This window comes from Manduca sexta, chromosome 28, assembly GCF_014839805.1.
Source record: "Manduca sexta isolate Smith_Timp_Sample1 chromosome 28, JHU_Msex_v1.0, whole genome shotgun sequence".
Classification (NCBI taxonomy): domain Eukaryota; kingdom Metazoa; phylum Arthropoda; class Insecta; order Lepidoptera; family Sphingidae; genus Manduca; species Manduca sexta.
The window spans coordinates 12,687,995-12,711,384 of NC_051142.1; the positions used below are offsets into that span (position 1 = coordinate 12,687,995).

Genomic DNA, 23,390 nt, shown 5'->3' on the forward strand with positions numbered 1-23,390 from the left:
GATGAAATACGATAAGACTTATTGAAATAAAACTATTTTTCGGTTATTACCGCGGTTTTTTAAAATAACAATATTAAGTTAGGAGTTAGGTAATATGAAGGTAATAATTTAAAAAATCGCGATAAAATCCGAAAAATAATTTTGTTTAATATCTAGCATTCGCGTAAACATAAATCATCACTACATAGTATAAAACAAAATCGCTTTCTCTGTCCCTATGTGTGCTTAAATCTTTAAAACTACGCAACGGATTGCGGTTTTTTTTAATAGATAGACTGATTCAAGAGAAAGGTTTATATGTATAATAACATCCATTAAATAGTGGAGAAATATTGCACCCGTGCGACGCCGGGGCGGGTCGCTAGTTATGACATAAACAAAGGTCATAATGCACTCCACGTCACGTTACATTGTGCAACAAAGAACATAAAATAACATAGCTAAGGAAAGTTGTGCACAAAGACATTCAGCCAATAATCTGTTACTACTCTTTCTTATTTCCATTATAACTATAATATAATTATCATTATAATAAAAAAAAATCATAACTTATTTAAGGTGGTAGCTCAAGGTCCATTTTCATACATTTTGTTTTTTAATTGGGTAACTTTAATATTAGTAAGGCAGTTGAAAAAAAATTAATAATCATGGATATTTCGGCCTTTAAAATTTAATATGACGAAATTTTAAAGGCAGAAATATCCATGATTATTAATTATTTTTACGTTTTTCTTTCAACTGCGAGAACTAATCACTAACTAGACGTGAATTTAAATTCTTTACTTGCCAATACTTGTTTAGTTACCCAGATTAAAGCCGAAACAAAATGTATGAAAATGGACCTTGAGCTACCACCTTAAAACATTTACTACCAACGCGGCATAGACGTAAACATAGTACCGACATATCTCGATAGATGGCATTATTTAAGCATAGTTGAAATAAGAAATACATGAACTAGGAAAAATTACACAACTTTTGTCTACGTCGTTTTGTAATATAGTAATAATATTGGCTCGATTATTTCATGATAAAATTATTATTTTCTGTAAGAGTAAACACGTTGAAGAAACGCACGTTTGATGTTTATCTAATAAATATGACGTAAAAAATACAAAACAAAAGCCTCGCTCGAGCTTATCTCCAATAAAATAATTATTTAATAATGGTATATATTTTATTTAAACTAAATCGTTTTGATTTTAATCGACTCTAAATCGAAAATGTAATAGTAGTCGTTTCTAGACTGAATAAATATCTATAAGCTGATATTATCGTAGTAGGTACATGTGACTTGTCCTTACCAATGCACCGGCATGACGAGGCTAATTGAATTCATCACGTGAGTAATAAAAAAAACATAACATACATAGTGTATAAAATTTAATATCATTTAATCAGCGGTTGGTATTTTACAAAATCTCTTCAAGGATTTCCAGGACAATGATTTCGAGCAGTTCGTTAACTTCAGCCTGAAAAAAAAATGTTTTTATACAGAATCATCGTTCATACATTGTCAAGAAAAGATATTTTTATCACCAGACACGTAAATTTTATCAATGTAATTAGTATAGGTTTTAAAAGGTAGTCGTATGCATCACATTATCATTATATGAATATTGCCTGTCTTAAAATATTTCTGCTTTCAAACAATATTCCATCAATATTGTGAGCCGTTTTAAACATTTCAGGAAATATAATTACAAGGCATCGGGATACGTAACATATTATGTTAGACCAGCAGAGAGCAGTCATGCAATACTTTACAATTCTGTGTAGTTTTCAGTGGCTAAGAGTCAATATAACCCGATTCCTGCCGGCTTCCCTTTTGTAATTTGTGTAAAATTGAATTAGAACGATATGCAGACTGTATTTATGCACATTAATACCTATATTATGTTGCCAGGTTCCTTTTCAGAAAATTTCACCCTTTGCCACCGATAGTTTTAATTATTTTTACGGCCTGGCATAGCACTAATCGAATATTGATAAACAAAATGACCAGACTGGCAGATCTGGCTCTTACGACACACACAACACATGTTTTTTTGCATCGGTGGTTAAAAAGAACAAGAGCGGAGCTGATTATTTCTAGATTGTGACATCAGGCAATTTCACTCTTTTCCATTTCTTTAAAAAATATAGAATTGCTCACCCTGTGTGAGTGAAGCGCCCTCGGGATCCTCACACCAATGAAGTCGTTCAAGGGTTCAGAGATGTCGTGCCCCTGAATGACCACGTTCAGGTCAGACTGAAATTAAAACAATTTTGTTAATTCCTATATTCAACTTTAAAAAAGATGTGGGTCACAATACAACACGAACGCCTTTTGACGAATAGATTAAAGTAGGTCTTTATCGTACGTATCTGATGTATGTTGTTTATTAGTCACCTTAAATTGAAAGAAGTGTAGTATCGTAAAAATGATAATTATAGAAGAATACAAAAAAAGTGTATGATACAGGGCTGATATTATTATTAATAATATACTGTCCCACTATCTGCATGAGCCTTCTCTACGACTGATAGGGATTAGGCCTTAGTCCACCAAGCTGGCCTAGTGCGAATTGGTAGACTTCACACACCTTCAAAATTCTTATAGAGAACTTCTCAGGTATGCAGGTTTCCTCAAGATGTTTGTCTTCACCGTTAAAGCAAGCAATAATTATTCTCAAAAAATACACAGATAATTTTAGAAAAGTCAGGGGTGCCCTTGAGATTTATACCTGCGGACATTCGTGTTGACCGTCCGTTCTACTCCGAACTACATTACCGCCGCAATATAAAAAGAACTAATCGAAAATGGAGGTTTCTAAACCGTTTGTCCACAGGCATTCGACATAAAAATATAGCAAATCAATTTTTTTTGACTCTGCAATAAATACGAAGCTTCATTTCGAACTGTATCCTAAAGGTATAAACTGCATTACCTCAATTCCTCCCAAGGTGAAGTCCAGTCTGAGGTTGCGGATCGAAATGCCAGAGATGATGCCAAGGCTGACGCGCACCTCTCCAACGATGCGAATTCTTGAAATAGCGAGTCTAGAACAGTACGGAACTTTATCAATAAAATATCACTACATAGAAATATTATTCAAGTATTATAGTCGCTCGAACCTATGGTAATCGAAATTTCCTACAATTGTCTACATTCATAGTATTGGGAAGGATACTCTAACCGCTCAACAATCAAGACAAAAATCATATTATGTAATAACGGCCAAAATGCTATGTTACTTTAATGAGTCATTTACCTTCCGTGAGCTCTGCCTTCTACTTTAGCACCGAAGGTGGAGACTTGAGCACTAGCGCCACCTGGAATTAAACATATCTAAAACATGTACTTTCATTTCACGGATTTTAGTTATTTAGGCATTCCCTACTACCTAATGGTAGGCAAGAGGTAGGTGGTTAAATAAAACCATTAGAATTATCTCGAAGAAGTGATAGAGTAACTACAAAAACTATACTATATAAATTATTAAGATATCATGTAAGTTGAGGCGACAGAAAGCATAACAATTCTAGGGAACCTAACGATGGCAACGAGGGCCAAGAATGCAATTATGGTTTGAATGAAATGGATAGGTGAGCAATATAATATACATTACGATAAAACATTTCATTACGGACTCGACTCAACAAATATTTTCCCCGGTGACTTAACACTGACTTATAAATTCATAATAATCCAATGACTGTATAAAGCCACTTACCGACTGAAAACTCGACGCGGGGAAGCTCAATGTCGAAGTTAAGTCTAGTGGTCAAGGTAGCGAAGCTAAGTCGATTGATGACGATGTTACTAAGGCCATTGCTTCGGACATTCTCCACAATCGCATTGGCGTTCAAAATCCTAAAAAAAATATAACAATTAATCGTTATAATTTGATTCCTTATAATTAACAGAGTAAATGTAATTTTAACACGTAAGACTAAATCCAATTCAATTCTAACAATTGTGCACAAAGCCATAATAGGTTATAATTGGAAAAGGGTATTAATAGTTGTGTTAACACACGTATTGGTATTTACTTGGTGCATTTTATATGCCAGTTTGTTAAGCGCATATCATCACGACAGTGCGTTTATTTTATAAGCTGCACTCTTAATAAAATAATGACCTTTTTCAAAAATGTTAATTTGTAGCAGCCGTGGAAAAACTAATTTTTGTTTGCTAACTTTTTTTTAGAAGTCGCTATAAAATTGAGCTTATTAAAGATAGGTAAAAAATTAAACCTATAGCATAAAAAAACTAAAAGGTCGCAAACAGAAATTGATTGTTTGAAGATTCCCACAAATTGCCAATTTTGAAATGGGTCATTATTTTATTAAGAGTACGAAGTAAAATAAAACCATAAATATAAAACACATTACTTACGCTGGTACGGGAAGAGCCCATTCGTATTTTTCTTGTTCAATGTGCATGGGGTCCAAACCAGCATCCTGGATGGACAGAATCAGATCCTCGATGAGGCTAGAGATGATATTGACGACTATCCTCTGCTGCTTGAGCGCTATTTCAGCTAAAAAAATCAAAATTTACCTCTTTACCATGATCTAATATCTATTGCTCGCCAGTCGTGCGAGAGTAAGACACCATAGAAAATAAGTCCCGTATGGCTTTTATTGGGATAAAAGGTAACTTAAATAATAATATCAGCCCTGTATTATATACTGTCCCACTGCTAGGCACTGGCGTCCACTACTACTACTGCTCTCAGTAGGAGGGATCAGGCGTTACTCCACTACGATGGCCTAGTAGCGTATAAGCACTAACGTCTTAGCAGGCTTCACATACCATTTAAAAATTCTTATAAAGACTCAGGTATGCAGTATTTCTCATTATATTTTTCTTCGCCATTACACTAAGCGATAATTTATAAAGAATACTCACATAACTTTAGAAAAGTCATGGGTTGGATTTTGAACCTGCGGACATATGTCTCGGCAGTCCATACTACTTCCAACTAGGCTTTTGCCGCTTAAAGTACCCTATAATATATTAAACTAAACATGCAAATATTACAATATTTCACATTTATAATCTGACTAAGGTAAGATGAAATTAAAGAGCTGATTTTAAATTGTTTATCTAATTTTATATACTTAATTCGACCAATTTGTGTGAAGACTTAATACATACATTCAGCCTGAACGGGTTCAGGTACAGAGCCTGCGCACACGCTGGCGACCAACAAGGCAAATACTGCGAAGAACTTCATCTTTGTATTGTTTTATATCTAGAAAGAAATTCAAATCTCATAACATAATCAACTGCTAAATGAAATTAAAGCGTTAAGCTGTGAAAATAATACGGTCTTTACTCTTGATCAAGAAACTGAAATTTAGACTTTTTATGTTTAACTCACAAGCGTAAGTTGTTTGTCTGTCGCCGATATAAAAAAAAGCGCTACTCCCTAAATATAAACTATTACATCAAAATTTTAATCGAATTGACAGTTAAGTCTACTGTTGGTAGGTCTCTCATGTGTGAGAGTCCGCCTGGGTAGGTACCACCGCAATGTCTATTTCTGCTCCCAAGCAGCAGTGTGTAGCCACTGTTATGTATCATAATAAGACAACATCTCATGTCTCAGGATGGCGAGCGCAGTGGAATACCAAACAATACTTTGTAATTCAAATTGTTGGATGATGTTTCTACTGTTTATGGGCGGTCGTGTCGCTTACCATCAGGCAAACGGCAAGCTCGTTTCGTCATTCAAAGCAATAAAAAAAAACTTAAAAATGCCGCAGACAGCCTCTACTTATCTTAAGACTATCGAAACTAGTCTTATGCGATTTTCTGTTTGATCAAAAGCTTGTCTCTTAGCCAAAGTACACTACATACAAGTGAGGTAACATGTCTCGGACGTGTTAATGTGTCAATTTTAAACAATATAAACCCTGTTTCTTTAATATCGTTTCGTCGGTCTTGTAATAAGGTACCCGGGTTGAACTGTGAAGGTTTACGTTGGATTTATATATTGTATAAGTTATGTATTTTTTTCGATTCGAAAGCCGACATCGTCACCCGAGATAAAGATTCCTATATTACCCGAGATAGAAAATTGTCCAATGTTGACCGATATAATTGCCCCCTATGAGATGAAAATAAGCTCGCTGAAACGGCGATGAACATGTAACAACTCTGTCTATCGCTTTATGGACAAAAGCGTGAAATTATGTATGTAAAAGCTTCTCTTAAAAAGTAGTATTTATTCAAAGCTTACCTGAAGAGGTTTTACAAAACAATGCGCATATAATTCTGATTTTTCGTATTTATACTCATAATCTGAAATGAGATTACTATCTGTTGCATAATTACATTTTAATCGAAATTACCTTACTTGACGTAGCACCAAAAATCACTGCTATCAGTGATAAGATTTTCATACACTAAATACCTAATAAAGTTTCTTTAGAGCCCGTTTCATAACATCTGAGTAATTGCTAGTCGTGACATAAATGTATAAATCGACCCAATATAAAAGTCAAATACTAAACTATCATCATCGTCATCATCATTGCAGTCTACTGCTGGACATACGCCTCTCCCATCCAGTCGCTCCCGGCCCTCTTATGTAACTCGTCCCGCACTCTAGCCAGAGGGCGTCCCACGCTACAATTGCTAAGACGCGGTCTACTCCAGAACACACTTACTCCAGCGGTTATCTGTTCTACGACACATGTGGCTAGCCTATTACCACTTCAACCTACTAACTTTGTAAAAGTGGTTGTTAAGTGGCAAATAAATAAGAATTGGCTAAGGCAAACCCAAAATATTGAGATTAATAATCAGTTTATCTTCTCCACTCTGACTAGCAACTGTGATTTGAAATTTAATGAAAGGCAATCAATCAATTGTTTTATTTCTGGCCAGGTTTAATTAAGATATGAAATATTCTTCACAGTATTATTACTAAATACGAACATCAATAAACGATAATAGTTGCTATCTGGTTTGATGCCTAGAGGAAAGTAAGGAAAATAAATCGTGTGAACATGCAAAACTTTATTATCATGGGAATTTTATTGATCAATCAAAAGATAGCGATTGAGATCCATTGAAATACGTAACAAGACGTGATTTTGATCCACGTCTATTTTTAAGAGGTTGACAACCCTCTCCTCACAGGTGGCCTTTGGGGCTAGCAAACCAAGCAACCACCCAGGGCCTCTCGCTTACTATAGACATTGCTGTGGTACCTACCCAAGCGGTCTCTCACATATAAGACCTACCAGCACTAGCTTTTATGAGGTAATATTGTACACTTCATTAATCTAATTTTTATTACTATTGGCAGCAGAGCAGCTATCGACTGCCCTGGTGGCGTAGTTGTATTGCATGTCCGGTACATAGCGCTCTGAGGTCCTGGGTTCGAATCCCGGGTCGGGCAAAGTGATATTTGGGTTTTTCTGCTCAGTATCAGCCCGGAGTCTGGAATTTGTGCCCGATATGGCGATGGGCTCGCCCCCTATCACATCATGGGACGGAACATGCTTGGCGAAAAGTGGGTGCCCTAGTTGCGCCTCTGCATACCCCTTCGGGGATAAAATGCGTGATGTTATGTATGTATGTATGTATGGCAGCAGAGGCGGTTCCAAACGACGCGAGGTCCCGGGTGAAGAAAAAAACAATGCGAAACCCCGGGCGAAGCAAAAATAAAGTTCCCCGGTTTTTAAAGTTTCAGTGGTAAGATCGTAAGAAAAGGTCCTCCGAGACACGCGAGACTATTTTCTTTTTTTTTTTTATTGATTTGAAAGACGAGACGAGCTTGCCGTTCGCGTAATGGTAACCGATACGACCGCCCATAAACAGTAGAAACACCATTCAACACCTTGAATCACAAAGTATTGTTTGGTATTCTACTGCACTCGCCATCCTGAGAAATGAGATGTCAAGTCTTATTATGTCCACTGGCTACAATTTCGTTCTAACCGGAACACAAAGTCGCTACACACTGCTGCTTGGGGGCAGAAATAGACATTGAGGTGGTACTTACCCATGCTGACTCTCACATATGAGAGACGTACCAACCGTAAACCTAAAGACCTAGACCTTTTAGGAAGCTGAGTCAAAGATCTGTCAGAAAACTATTTTTTTTTACCACATTATGTATTGTATGTAGTTTGGTACAAAATATCCAGGACTCTGTGTAACATGTTATAAATTCGACCTATTCTATAACGCCCTTGCCGAATGTAGCTCAAGGACTTGCTCGCTGATAACACATGCCGTGTGGTCACTCGGTGCGTGCTATCTTAATGAGGCCATATTTCCTATCCTTATTATCATATAATAAAATTAACATAATTAAAATCAATTGTAGTTAAAATGCTAGGCTAGGTTCTTATGCTACGTAAGCAGCGGCTAGGCCGTGCCCTACCTTTACTTCCGTCCATGAGCAACGGTGACCACTTGGTGTACCGTTAGTTCGTCTGCCTTCGGTGACTAAAAACTTTAAATTTTATATCATATCCTGGATTCGTCATCCGTATTTTTAAATATAAAAGAATCATATTCGAAAATCAAGTTTTTTCCTCGCTGATTCATATTATAAGTTCTTCGTCAAGATCTTTTTACTGGAGGAAAATAAATATGACAATTTCATCTCATTGAACTATATCGTTTATTACAACATAACTCGATATAAATGAATGCTTTCATTTTTAAGATCTAAGGCATCACGCGGACACTGTTAACTAGTTGCCGGAAAACACTACACAACTATGAATCAGACCGTGGCTAAAATTGCCGAAGTAAAGGAGCAAACAAACAAACAAAAATAATTTTAACAAAAAATTATACCGCCTTCAGAAAGCACTCAAAACCAAAAAAATATTTCACATAACATGTATATATTAAATACCAATTTTGAAGTCGGTACCTAATTAAAGTTGCTGGTTAAGCTAGAAATACATGAACAAATGTATGGAAACATTGTTTAATTTGGATTGCATTGTCCATTTATGAAATAAATTTCTTTCAAATCAATTAAAAAGAGTATGGTGAAAGGTGTAATACCAAGCATATGTAATAGTGTTTCACCTTTTACTTTCCTCTTTTTTTGGGGCAGAGAGTGTAATACCACCCAAATATGACCAGCAATATGTAACAGGGTGAGCATTTGGGTAGTGTAAAGTCTACAAATTTAAATATTTCCTTAGTAGCTTCCATTTGCTGTGCTACGGCGGTGTGTTCATCTCCGGCGGGGATCTGACTTGCTAACTTTGTACGCTGGCAGCATATTCTTTTCGTATGTCTGTTAATGTATTTATCTAGCTTGACTAGCCATTTTAATTTGGCACCGACTCCAAAATTTATATCCAATATATTATACCTGTTACGAGAATTTTTTTTGGTTATTAAAATTATTTTTATTTTTTTTGCTTTTTTGTGTTAGTACAAAATAGACTGGATGGCGTAGTTACGTTTTGCTCACAATACGATTATCGCGCTGAAGAGTTTCACCTCTGAGTACCCTTGAAAAGGGGAAAAGCTGTGATGCTATATATATGTATGTACGAAGAAGACTCAAGCAAACCTAACGCAAAAACACAACTGATATATTTCACTCACAGTACAACTATCGCGCTTATATCTTATGCCTCTGCCTACCACTGAAAAAGGGAAAGGTGTTATGCTGTATGTATAAACATGTAAGAAGTATACTCAACCAAACTCAATGCAAAAAACAACTAAAAACGCCACAAGAAAGCTAAATTCGCGATTTCGTTTTCTTGAACAACGTAATTATTCTAGTTTCTTTTTAGTTTTAAAACCAAGCTACTGAAGCGATTTTGAAAAAAAAAATTATGGGCGAATCCGGAGGTATAAAATAAGAATTTTTCAAATCGGTTTATAAATGAGCGAGATGTGAGGTAACAAACATACAAAAAAAAATATATTCACGACGAATTGATAACCTCCTCCTTTTTTTGAAGTCGGTTAAAAAGAGTTGGTTTAAACATTGTTTAACTGATTCACTAGCAACAATCTTGAACTGTGAGAGAGGTTTTGAGTCAGAAAACTCAAATATTGAGTATTAAAAAAAAGTATTAGTCGCATTTAGTATTTGGATTCATGGCAATAGGTTCATCTCTTGTAACATCATAGACGTTAAAGATTGATGTGAAAATTATTTTCTCTATATCTATTGGCTGACCTAACTCCTTTTAGTTTTCCTTTGTTGGCAACACATTTGATATTCATTCGTTATAGATCCCAATATGTCGCCGCTAAGAAATAGTAATTTAATTTAACAAAACAAAAAATCTTTGACAAATAAATCGCCTTCAAAAATCACTCAAAACCAAAAAAATATTTCACATATACTGGATACCAATTTGGATTCGGTGCTTTGGGTCTCAATATCGGATTATTGTCAATATTGAAAAAAAAATATTTTCGAACCCTAACTCTTTATTCGTGTTTATACGGACTTATCATAAGATAGAGATATATTTTACGATTTGCTTATCAACTTCATTAAAGGTGATTACTTTTTTAAACAAAATATAATACATAAGCTCATTAAAGTGCTGATAACCGGCGCTATTACGACAAATGCTTAAAGTGTGGCGATGAATTCGCCATCATGTGACCTGCATGCTAATATGCCAACTTTTCTACAAAAGAAAATGACTGAAGGATTAAATAAAATTCAAAATCGAAACTCACGTATAATAAAAACTAAAACTTTAAATCTAAAAGGTTTTTAATCAAATAAACACATTTGAGTTGTGGAACGAAAATGTACTGAGTCAAGTGAGTGCACTAATTAGCTAAACTAAAGCCTCAATTAAACAAAGCAACTTTCTTGCAGCTAGTTTCTTATGCGAGTTCCACATTTTGTACCAGAAAATCACATAGTTTTATTCCAACAAAGGTCATTCTCACCGACGGAACTGCGAGCAACACGTAATAAGTAATAAATATATTATTAATGAACCAATGATTGTAGTAGCAATGTACCAAAACGTTTCAAAACTATCATCATCTTGTGTCAAGTATTCGCTTTCCAGGGGCATAGCCGTATCAGCTGTATCATTGATTAACCTGTTTTGGCCCATAACTACTTTAAACTAAGCGGGCGCTCTAAACCCTAAAAAGCCTCAACAAATGTTGATATATGACCCTTCTACATCAAGCTACGTCCATATATATCTGCGCCTAAAGAATGTATGATTGCCCTTCTTTAAGCAATAGGAATTAGGAACTTAGGACTTAGGAAGGCATAATCAACTCTCGTCTTATCGTTATGTCTATCTGGTCTCTGCTCTACTTAACATTAAGTAGTGTGTAGGGACGGCTGCGGAAGACTTAAATACTTCTATCAGAGGAATCCCGCCCCTAATGCGCCGAAGAGGGCCGCGGAGTTTTAGTTGGTATGCCCTACCTTGAATATAAGTTAGGGACTCGGCCCGGCGCGGCGGTCGTCCGAAGGTCACGATCAATCCCGGGCAGCTCAACGCCGGGTCGTAAGGCAAGGTGACCCCAACATAACCGCCTAATCGCCCCCATGAAGTAGTTAAAATAGTAGTGCCATAAGGCACTTTCCCCCAAAAGAAAAGGTGTTGTGGAGTGAAATGAAATTGAATTACATAGTTTGACCGGTATTAATAACACATTTGCTTGAGGTCTCACATTTTTCCGTCCTTATTCACTTACAATTGGATAGTAATAACACTCAAGTATTTATGTATGTATTCAAAAATATAGTCAGCGTGGAGCTTCAAAAGGATATAAAAAATAAAAACAATTGATAAGAACTTATTTATATACTACAAAATAAATAACAGCAAAAATAATTTAGTCAAAAATAAATCAAGATAAAGAAAAAATGTAATTTAGAAGTTGTATCAAAAGTTCGTTCACTGCATCGTTCGCTTCATTCTGAAAAAAAAACATTGATCACATACAAATACAAGGTATTCATGATATTTTATCAAAAACCTCAGACAGTGTTGATTACAATGCACACAATAATTATAAATTCCTATATATCCGTATTATTCAAGATTATCGTGTTTTTGTTTTTCAAATCTTATAGATGACGCACGGCCATACACCCAGATAATACTATAATATCTCTTTGGTACGCATGGGGACGGAATCGCCTGCGTGTTTTCAATGTCAAATCTATTTACAGGGTCATTTTGACATTGTATTACGAAATCACATACTTATCTGCTTGGAAAGAACACTTTACAATTAGTTACTTGAACCGTAGATGTAAACTAAAAAAGTGAACGTTTCGAACAAAACAAATATTAATAAAAAAGTAATTTTAATATTTCGCGCCCTTATGCTACTACTACATCAACATTCTACTTTCAGTCGTAAATTCACTCATGCACACGCCATATTCACATTAAACTACAAAATGATAAAAAAATATGAAAACTAAAACCAGAATATTTGGTAAAAATATTCATTATTAATGGATGATTTTCGGCACAAAGAAAGCAAAGTTTAAGACAAGTATATTATGGTTTAATTTAGTATCGCAATGTCAAAAAGAACCTGTATGATAAAATTTTAATTCCGATTGTGCGCGTTTTCTATAAACATTTGCATCACACTGCTTTGGATTTCTCACATTGATATATTGAGTATTGTGTCTCAAAGTAGGAGCCCTAGTTTCACCTCTACCTACCCCTTTGGGAATAAAAGCTTGATGTGATATATGTTTTTGTCTCATAACCTTTTAATTTTAATGTCCTTTAAACTATATACAACGCGGTCCCATTTCGCAGACATAAGCAATTTAAGGCGGTCATCTCAAATTAAGTTATCGATCCTATTATACTGAAATTGACTGTCCGTAGAAGACCGTATTCATAGACCTAACTCAGTTGAAGTGCGATATGAGTTAAGATGCTGTCAAATTAAAGTCAGCATCTTAAGATCGTCGCTGTTTAATTTACCCGTATTAACATTAACTCAAGTTATATCAGTCACAATACTTAAGGTGGTAGCTCAAGGTCCATTTTCATACATTTTGTTTCGGCTTTAATCTGGGTAACTAAACAAGTATTGGCAAGTAAAGAATTTAAATTCACGTCTAGTTAGTGATTAGTTCTCGCAGTTGAAAGAAAAACGTAAAAATAATTAATAATCATGGATATTTCGGCCTTTAAAATTTCGTCATATTAAATTTTAAAGGCCGAAATATCCATGATTATTAATTATTTTACGTTTTCTTTCAACTGCGAAACTATCCTAACTTGTTTACTACCAATACTGTTTAGTTACCCAGATTAAAGAAAATAAATGAACTCTACCCTGACAGCAACGACTCAGTACATATTATGTAAGTCGGGTTTTGTTTATTTAACAGCACCGACTCAGCTGAAAACAAGCTCTGAAATCACAGTTCAAGCTTGGTTTATAAAATAATTTAATACATTAAATATGTACCTACAATTTTACTCAATGCTAGAATTTTATAGTACAGTCGCTCAATCGCGACAGCCTTGAAGTTTGTCACGAGTAACAGTTGTTGTTACTGAAGACTCTCAGAACAATGACAAGCATAGACACTAGCGGTTGACTACAGATACAGAAAGCAGGTGTTGTGATTAACTTCAAATCGGTCAAGACGGAGCAGACGCAAATTTACATCGAGAGTAGTGCCACTGATTGTTAACTTACATTGTTATCGATGAGTAATGGAAGCAAGAAAACATTTACTAATTCGTTGAAATCACCCGTGTAGTTGACATCATTGAGAGTCCCGGTGAAATACGACTGAAAAATATATTTTAGTTACACAAATAATGCGTAGTTAACGCCTTAAGACTAATTAACGCACGCATTTGGATTTCATATTAACAACACACAAGATCAAAGTATCCTAAGATATCAAAATTGCAAGTTTTGTTCCGTTATCACCTTTAAAACAGTTGAAAAAAGCAGCAAAAAAGACTACAACTGGAATTTTCAACCGCATTTCAATATGGACTTACTAAATCACATTTAATTTAATAAAATTATTGAACTGTACTCCGCAACATCCAAAAATGCCCTTAACGGCCTACCTACTGAAAAACAAGTGAATGATTGATCGAGAATCATTTCAATTAGATGCTATTATATGACAATACTGACCTGGACTGCGCCGATGGTGACACGAGCGCTCACAACTTCGAAGGACGTCATGATTTCCGCACGACCAATAATCGTCACGTTCTTGAGCACTATCCTGATGATGTAATGAAAATAAATAATGTACCCAATGAGAACCACCATATTTAGCCATCAGCGCGGTGTCGCGTTAATGTAGGAGAAATTGGCGACGTACTTTTCAATGTGTAGCAACCTCTAATTTATATAGTGACACTTAAACAAGAGTTTAGTCGGCCCAATTAACTCTAAACAACATCATTGGACATAGCCAAAAAGTCTACAATCGTTTATTCTAACAGAAAACAGAAAAAATGGATAGGATATGTCATTCTCATACATAACGTAAGCGATAACAAGTGTAGAAAGGCATCATACCTAAGGCCCTTGCTGAGCTAAAGATTACTTGTACGTATCTTCAATGCTTTACTTATATTTGGAGATGTAGGAACACACAAGTTTACTTTCGTATCGTATAACATGAAATATTTATGGGTACACATACATTTAGCTGATGCCGAAACAAAAGTAGCTTCTCGATAAAAAATCTTAAAAATAAGTTCTTAAAATACCTAGAAAGTATTAATAAGTTTGTTAATTTCATTAGCACCATCAGCCAAGAGATATCCAATTCTGAACACAGACCCGCCAATGTTTTCCAGGTCCGTATTTAATGAAGAAATATAAGTATTTCGAAATATCGCCTTACCATCCACCGCCTTCAACTCCATAGGTTTTATCAGAGATTTCAATTTCTGCTGAAATGGTAGCTAGAAGGAACCCAAAATGACTTAAATTTAGTGTTTATCTCTTGCTTTTATTTATGAGTATATTATGTACTTAGAGTAAGGAGGAATGTGAAAAAAAAACTGAATAACGTTTTAGTAGCCAACAATTAAATGTGATTTACTACATAATTTGTATTATACTAATATTATAAATCCGAAAGTTTGTGAGGATGGATGTATGTATGTATTTTTGTTCCTCATTCTCGAAAAAACTACTGAACGGATTTGGATGAAACTTTACAGTAATATTTTTTATATATCATAATAACATATAGGCTACAATTTATAATGATTTTGTGTAATTTGGTCATAATATAGCGATACATATCAAGTAAATCGAAAAAAAATCTTGTCTTGGCGTATGCTGCCTAAACCGTTGGAGTTAGACAAAGATGATATACCGTATGATTATTTGTCTTAAATAGTTCTAAATAAACGTCGGCGACAGCATATATCTATCCTTTATGTGGAAGCTACTATGCCCAAAATAGTGAGCCATAAATATAATTATATCGGATACATTTACTACAATGCACATTTTTTAGAATTATTATTAAGTTTCGTATGGAGATAGTTGGCCCTGGGAAAGTTATAGGCTACTTTCTAGCCCGGGAAAATATATAGCGGGACTTTTGTCCCGGAAAACTCCTTGACGCGAGCAAATGCTAGTAGTCTATAAAATTAAAAATATTACTTACAAGCCGAAATGTTTAGTTCTGGAAAAACCATGTTGAAATCAAAAGAAGGCGGAACCAAACCTGTGGTAATACTGTTTATCACTATCTTGCTAAGGCCGGTGATACGAAGGCCATTTAAAACTGCATGTAGTATAAAGGAACTGAAAAATAATTCATGTGTTTTTTATAAATAAATATTTTTAATAAATTACGCGCGCGCGCAGCATCACGCATTTATCCCCGAAGGGGTATGCAGAGGCGCAACCAGAGTACCCACTTTTTGCAAAGTGTGTTTCGTCCTATGATGTGACAGGGGGCGAGCCTTTCGCCATAACGGGCCCAATTCTAGATTCCGAGCTGATACTGAGCAGACAAACCCAAATATCACTTTGCCCGACCCAAGATTTGAACCCAGGACCTCAGAGCGCTGTCGTATCGCGCACGCAGTACAGCAACTACGCCACCGAGGCAGTTGAGTCAGAGAGTAATACTTACCATTGATCTTATTTGTAGAAAAAAAGATGCTATGTATATTCCAGTTATCTTAGGATTTGTTGATGAACTACCAAACCTCTTTTTTTTTGTAACTTCACGAGCCAGTAATAAATCTAAATTCTCTTCACAGATCGATAATTTCAATAATCATTTCTCGGACTACATAAATAATGTTCTCGTTGAATTACAATAACAAAATAAATTATTTTACTTACTCGTCAGGGAGAGAATAATCTATAACTTGTTCATCGACGGGCTCGTAGGGATCCAATCCCTTCTCTGCAAGGCTGCTAAAAAACTCTTGTAGTACAGTTTCAAGGTACGACCCTGATTCGAAAGCCTGTACACTACCATACTTATAAGTATCTAAAAAAATAAGAAAAAATTAAGCTTTTAAATTTTCACTTTTTTTTTAAATCGCTCGAGCCATTATATGATATTCTGGACTTGCTCTTCTTGTCATGCAATTAGATAAAAAAACATCGAGTTAGCTTACTTTTAACCTGATGCTGCCATTCTCGAGCCAGACTGGGTACGGCTGTGATAAACAAACTCGCGGTAAAGATGACGACATGCATTCTGATCGAATCCTGAAGGAAAACGACACAGTCAAAGTAATGTTGTGAGAGATATGGGGATTTCCGGAGATGAATAGCGAAGTCGGTTTTAATTAGGAATAGAACTCATATTTTGTCCCAAGTTCTTGATTGTAAAGTAAATTGATTGTACACCGATAATATATTTTCTAGGATAAATCTTGCTATTGAAAATGTTCAATTGTTAAATTCGTGTATATGACGTAGCCTATGCCCTTCTTAGCGTCTCTAAATATCTCCATAGCAAATGTCATCGAAATTCGTTAGGTAGTTTTTGAGTTTATCGCGTTCAGACAGGAGACAGATGAAGCGGCGGCGGATTTATTTTATAATATATTTTTTAGGTCTTTTTAAGAGGAACAACTCCGTCATACACTACAGATAATGCACTGCAGCTCGGAACATTATGCTGTCATTAAGGAAGGAGACCTTTGAGCCTCAAAACGATAAGCCACGAGGCGGCATTGAGCGGGAAGGGATTCGGCGAATATGAGAAGGCGAGTGCGCAGATACTGGACCACAGCGGGTTTTAGTCGGTATGCCAGTATACAATTGATAAGGACCCGAATCAGAGGTCATTTAGGTGACATCAGGGGCCTTATTCTCTATCCCGCACGTTATTTTGACAGTGCGTAACAAGCACGTAACACAACCCATCATGTTTAGTACTATAGAAATTTGGCTTACAGAATACCATTCCACACACATTTCTCGAAGATAACATGACACGGCCGCGTTACGCGTTTACACTATCATACAGAATAAAGGCCCTGGGTCGGAAAGCCTGTGAGTCTATTTAATTAATTAAGTGATAGTTATCAAAACGGCTATTATATGGTACCAGTACAATAATTGTTGACCGCTCTGTGTATTTAATATTCATGCATCAAGAAGTTTGAAATAAGAATTGATAACCAATACAATTTAGTTACGTTAGTTACGTTATCTTTTAAAACAATTATTTCTCACCTGACACTTTCCTTTTGAAGAAGCCAACACCATCATTGATTGTCATGAACATAATGCAAACATATATATACAAAACCCGGCTAGAAAAATTTCATCATCCGGTGAATAAACTGATACGGACCTACAATCATAAATAACAAAAAGAATTATCATTGATGATAATAATTATTGTCTGTCTATAGCTTCGATTCTAATCTGGTATTAGTGACCGGAAAACATTAAACAGTTGCCGTCTGATAGGTACTCTCAATGACCTATTGCGAAATGCTTTCAACAAAATTCATAAATCTAATTCATCTGTTAATATAATTCGTATCATAAGTTTATATAATAAATATGTAACTAACGAAGGCTGCAACAGATGTAGTTAAGTAATTTAATTAATTAAATATTGGTTTAATATTAATTTAAATTATTAATTTTAGTTAAGCAATAAAGTTAGTCAAAACAATCAAAATGACTGATGACAAAAAATTTCATTCGTGTGTGGTGCAGCGGTTTACCTCAGAATAAGACACCTGACACAAATGACGTACATCATGTTTTGTCGGAGTATTGGCGGAGTGGACCTCATACTTTAAGCTTCAATGTGGGCAGTATAAATAGTTTTTTGTCGGTTCCAGTATCAGAAGAGGCTAAGGCTTTATTAAAAAATATATTTTAATAGCATGAAAAGTGAGTAGACACCCGTAAAAGCGGACGTGAGGTCCGACATAGTCGCGAAATAACGACCAAGCTCCTTAAATAAACAATAATAAAAAATATACAACTGACAGCATGTGCACAGCGCCTAACCGATCATAATTTTTTATATCCACTTAACTGTCAATAAACTTTCATGACTGTCATCAGTAATTCTTTGATTGTTGTTTCTGCTTTAAACATGTTTAAAGGCATCGGTGTCATCTCTGGATTAACGTCACTTTATCTTCTCAGTTTAATATATAAGGTAAAGTGTGCTGTCTGGCATTAACTGAACTTACAAGTTACTTCGACAGTAAAGAAGTGCCAGGAATAAACGCAATTTTACACAATTTCATCCAAACTTTTTTCAACGAAATTGAAAAATAAAGGTAAGAAAAAAATAAACTCATAATAAGCCTTTTATTAATTTCGTCACCTTCACGCATAGAATTGCATTGTTTTTAAACTAAATAAATAAATAGACGTTTAAATCAATTGATTTCTTTCCAGGACACTATTCAAAATGCATGCCATTTTTCTTTTCACCATTTTGCTCGTCGCAGCCATCGCTGCTGTGCCGCCTTGTGATAAACATTTATCACATAATATCAAGGGTAACTTGCATTTTATTATTCACAAATATCCTTAATAAAATCTTTGGTAAATATTTGTGATTGTGGTTTAACAACAGTGAATTTGAAATTATTAAATGATGACTGTCGGGTCAGACTAAAGGCGTTTGCTAGTGGTAGGACATTTATCCCGGATTGCATCTTACGCAATGTGTAAAGCCCGCCATAGTGGCCTAAATGTCGCGTTCCGGGGATCAGCCTGTATACATCCTATTTCAAACAGGCTAGTGAACTGTCGACTGACGAGGGTAGTCATATCTCACCAGTGGGCACTATCTGGAGTTAGACCGCACTTTACTTACAATAGGGTACATTGGAGTCACTTTGGCGAACTCGTTTAACCTATGAATTTTCCGGACTGTCAAAATATGCTAACAAAAATATTATACTTTATTTAATGAATATTAAAGTCGCTATCAAAGGGATGTCAGCAGTCTTTTATCAGTTCAGTGATGAGTTAAAAAACCTACCATTTGCGTACAGCTTCGGCAGCAGAAAGATAATATAAATATGGCGGTGGTTACTCACACAGACTCGCATACGTGAAACCTACTACCTCGTACATTTTTGTTCCCAGTAACCGAAGACCAAGATGTTTGGGGGTCCGTTATCACCACTATTGTTACTAATTACTTCAACAACCTCGCCACTAATGGATACGATCCGTTCGAGCCAGTGGGTCCGCAGCATCTTGAAGGCGGTCTTCCTGATGGGTGAGTATTGAGTCTTCTATTATAACTTCTGAGATCAGCAAGCCAGCAGCAAGAACTGATGAAACTAATTATGTGATAATGTTAAGCGACCGACAATTCATAAATATTTCTAACGCATTATTATTAAATTGTTTTATTTTTATTATTTAGTTACTTAAAACTTTATAACATATAAATTATTAGTATTTTTTGACTTGCCCTACCCACGACGGAATTATAATTACTATAGCTTTATTCATTTTTCAGCTCATTTTATTATGGCGGTGACTTTGAATCCATTCGTGTTGAGGGCCTTAGCAACGTCGTCATCAACAGTATGAGCACCCCCTTGATTCCGACTTACGTAGACTTTGATTTAACTCTTCCACAAGTACAGGTCTGGGCTGGTACGTATTGCTGCGTATTACTTTAATACTAAGCGACGATAGCCTAGTTGGGTGTGGAACGGACTACCGAGACGAATGTCCGCAGGTTCAAATGCCAAGGGCACACACCTCTGACTTTTCTAAAATCATGTGTGTATTCTTTGTGAATTTATCGTTCGCTTTAACGGTGAAGGAAAACATCGTGAGGAAACCTGCACATCTCAGAAGTTCTGTATAGGAATTTCGAAGATGTGTGAAATCTACCAATCTGCACTAGGCCAGCGTGGTGGACTAAGGCCTAATCCCTCTCAGTAGTAGAGGAGGCCCGTGCTCAACAGTGGGCAAGTTTATAATACAGGGCTGATATTATTATTATTATTACTTTAATACTCCAATTTTATCTGCATAAAAACCAATTTTGGATGTTCTTCATAAATCAGCTTGCCTTTTTGATAAAATAACTTATGTTGTGTAGCCAATTTATAATTTCATGTCAATGATATGAAGACCTTATTTTTTCTACCGTTAACTTATTTTACAGAATCTGCTACTACTTCTATTAAATTTGCGGATTACAACCTCGCCGCAGATGGTAGTGGATGGTAAGTTCATCATATTATTCAAACACTAACATCACAATACTATTTTTTTAAACATGCACTGCAAAGTGACCCTTACTGCACCTGATGGTAAGTGAAGTGGGGTCGAATAGAATGTCGACTGACGAGAGATGATTACACCTCGGCAGTCGACACGATTATGCCGGTAATTTCGAACCGGGTATACAAAGATCCCGGACCACGACACACTTGGGGGCCACTATGGCATGTTTTAACACCTCGTGAACGGTTGTCGCTATCGGATATAAAATATATCCTACAACCAGCAAAAATTATGTTATATTTGCGAAAATAGCTCTGCCTGACCTTCTGTGATGCTTTTACAAAAACCCATATTAAAATTTATATGGAGTAATCTTTCATTTCATTGCTTGAATTCCCTAATCCGTGCTAATATATAAACTAAAGTGTTTGGTTGTTCGTTTGAAAGCTCTTATCTTAGGAACTATTAAACCGATTTTCATTATTTTTTTTTTTGTAATGATTACTTCTAATTGCTATAGGAAAATATTTATCCCGGTGAAACTTTTTCACGCCTGCAGAGCCGCTAGCCGATAGCAGGCATAAGTTGGTTATTTATAATATGGCTATAGTTATTATTTATATGTATATTAAAAAGCAATATGACATAACAGATTATAAACATAAGAATACTATAATAGGATATCTGTGACGGACGTGAATGTTGCTGGTCGCGCTAACATTCAGGTCGGAGTTCCGATCCAGACAAATGGCATCAGCGCAGTCGTCAACGTCGGCGACATTCAGGTATTACGACTATTCTTAGATAAATAACTGTAGAGAAATTTACATCGAACTTTTATAGTCTTTAAAACAAACTACCCAAACTATTTTAGAAAAGACTTGGCCTATGTTCGAACGAATAGAGTCGGTCTTAGTTTGAACGAATGGAATCGGTTTTCGTTCGAACGAAAGGAGTCGGTTTTTGTTTGAATGAATGGAATCGGTTTGTGTTCGAACGAATAGAGTCGATCTTTGTTCGAGCGAATAGACTTGGTCTTTGTTCGAACAAAAAAAGTTGGTGTTTATTCTATCCGAAAGAATATATTTTTGATACCAAATATGATGGTTAAATCAAGGAGGTATTTAATGATTATAACATACTTATTCGAGTGGTACATCTCATTAAGATATATAGTCCCGGGCCACTAATAAGCATACCTACAAAATGCCTTTATTAAGATAAGGAATATCCGCATGATTCTGAATTTAAGATAATATGAGTTCATTTTGATTTTATTTATTTATTTATTTAATTTAGAAGTTCTTTATATATCTGATAATAATAATTATTATTTATTTATCAATAATCAGTGTTTATTTACTTTAAAGGTCATTATCAGACAGTTATTCATCAAATAATAATAAACTAGCTGAACATGAAAGTGGGATAATAGAACAATTTTGTTAAAACCACTTTCATATAATTTGGTCATATATAACCTACGAAATATTTTTGTCTTACAGAAAAATGGACCTTAATCCATTGATTATTATTTATTTCTAGGCTAATGTACAGGGGAACCTCGGCGGTCTGAACGGGGCGATAGACTTGAACGGTTTCCTCAACAACGATGCATTAACGTTCCTCCAAAACAACAATGTAAGTTCCTATACTTTTCTGAGTCTAGTGAATACATACTTGCCAGAGAAAGGTTTGGATCTAAGTTCGATTCACAGTGATAATGGTTACCAAACTTTTTAACCAACCTCAAAAAAGGAAATTATCAATTCGAGGATTTTAATTTTTTATATTTTGAGTTGTCCTTGATTGTAATTTAGGTACCTTATTGTAGTATACTCATCTTGAGTAAAGTCGAAAATGCATGGGTGGACCAAATATGTTTCTACCAACCCGGCAATTTTCATTGCGGCTCAAAGATTATTTGACATAATAAGTATCTATAAAATTAGCTAATAAAGATTATTTGTAAGGGGATAAAGATTGTTGTCTCTTGTTTCAGGCTGAAGTAAACCGTATTAGTGGCGAATGGTTCAAGCAAATTATAGCTTCAGCTTAATGTCCCTTCTTAGCAAACGGCCTGGAGCAATTCGCTCCGTACTTAGCGTCGCGCGAACTAGAGGATGGAACCTGCAAAGATTTCAGAAAACATCTTCGAAAATCAGTTATAGGTTTTTTTGAAAATTTTAAATTATCAATATATTCCTTATGAAATTGTCTATTTTATAGTGTTGGTTGCAAATTTAAATTATGTATACTTTAGACGTAAATGCACGGAATCAATTTTAGTGTCATTTTCATTATGAAATTAACGAAACAATATCCACATTATATACATTTGAAACAATCAAAGTAAAGATAACATAATATTGCAAATATATGACGTCAATTTAATGTTTCTATTGTATTATAAATTTTAAATAAATTACTCCTAAAAATTTGCTTGAGAGAGGGTCATAATGAATTTCCATACCTTTGTGGACATATGTTTAAATGTAGATTAGTTAGTTATTAAATGGTGAGAACTAAGCTTTTATTTTATTTCAATGAGTTTCCTGTGCAAACTATACTCAAGGTTAGACTCTGAGAATTCTTCTTTGAGTCTCTCAAAAAAGACCTCCATTAACACCGCTTCATTTGGAATACAATTTGTTCAAAATCGCTTTTGCTCAAAATCGTTGGCACAGCTTGTGTATAATAAATTAATTTGTGTTACAATAAATCATTAACACCCATA

General features: G+C 35.2%; 3 protein-coding genes across 3 annotated transcripts; 1 reads left to right on the forward strand and 2 right to left on the reverse strand.

The window, feature by feature from the left end:
- Window positions 1-1,368: 1,368 nt before the first annotated feature.
- Window positions 1,369-5,304, reverse strand: LOC115448803. Its single transcript, XM_030176364.2, has 7 exons — window positions 5,147-5,304; window positions 4,382-4,526; window positions 3,717-3,856; window positions 3,255-3,315; window positions 2,931-3,042; window positions 2,156-2,251; window positions 1,369-1,472 (listed from the first exon to the last, which is right to left on the reverse strand). The coding sequence occupies exons 1-7, from the start codon at window positions 5,223-5,225 to the stop codon at window positions 1,413-1,415; spliced, it is 693 nt and encodes a 230-aa protein (XP_030032224.1). The 5' UTR covers window positions 5,226-5,304; the 3' UTR covers window positions 1,369-1,412.
- Window positions 5,305-11,787: 6,483 nt separating this feature from the next.
- On the reverse strand, window positions 11,788-17,741 carry LOC115448804. The gene is made up of 8 exons (XM_030176365.2): window positions 17,657-17,741; window positions 16,588-16,681; window positions 16,307-16,457; window positions 15,618-15,757; window positions 14,841-14,901; window positions 14,117-14,210; window positions 13,661-13,756; window positions 11,788-11,899 (listed from the first exon to the last, which is right to left on the reverse strand). Exons 1-8 carry the CDS (start codon window positions 17,690-17,692, stop codon window positions 11,831-11,833), a joined length of 741 nt encoding a protein of 246 aa, XP_030032225.2. The 5' UTR covers window positions 17,693-17,741; the 3' UTR covers window positions 11,788-11,830.
- Window positions 17,742-18,570: 829 nt separating this feature from the next.
- LOC115448806 lies at window positions 18,571-23,182 on the forward strand. The gene is made up of 8 exons (XM_030176367.2): window positions 18,571-18,729; window positions 18,851-18,954; window positions 19,550-19,685; window positions 19,932-20,071; window positions 20,592-20,652; window positions 21,333-21,438; window positions 22,199-22,294; window positions 22,656-23,182. The coding sequence occupies exons 2-8, from the start codon at window positions 18,864-18,866 to the stop codon at window positions 22,710-22,712; spliced, it is 687 nt and encodes a 228-aa protein (XP_030032227.2). The 5' UTR covers window positions 18,571-18,729; window positions 18,851-18,863; the 3' UTR covers window positions 22,713-23,182.
- The last annotated feature ends 208 nt before the right edge of the window (window positions 23,183-23,390 follow it).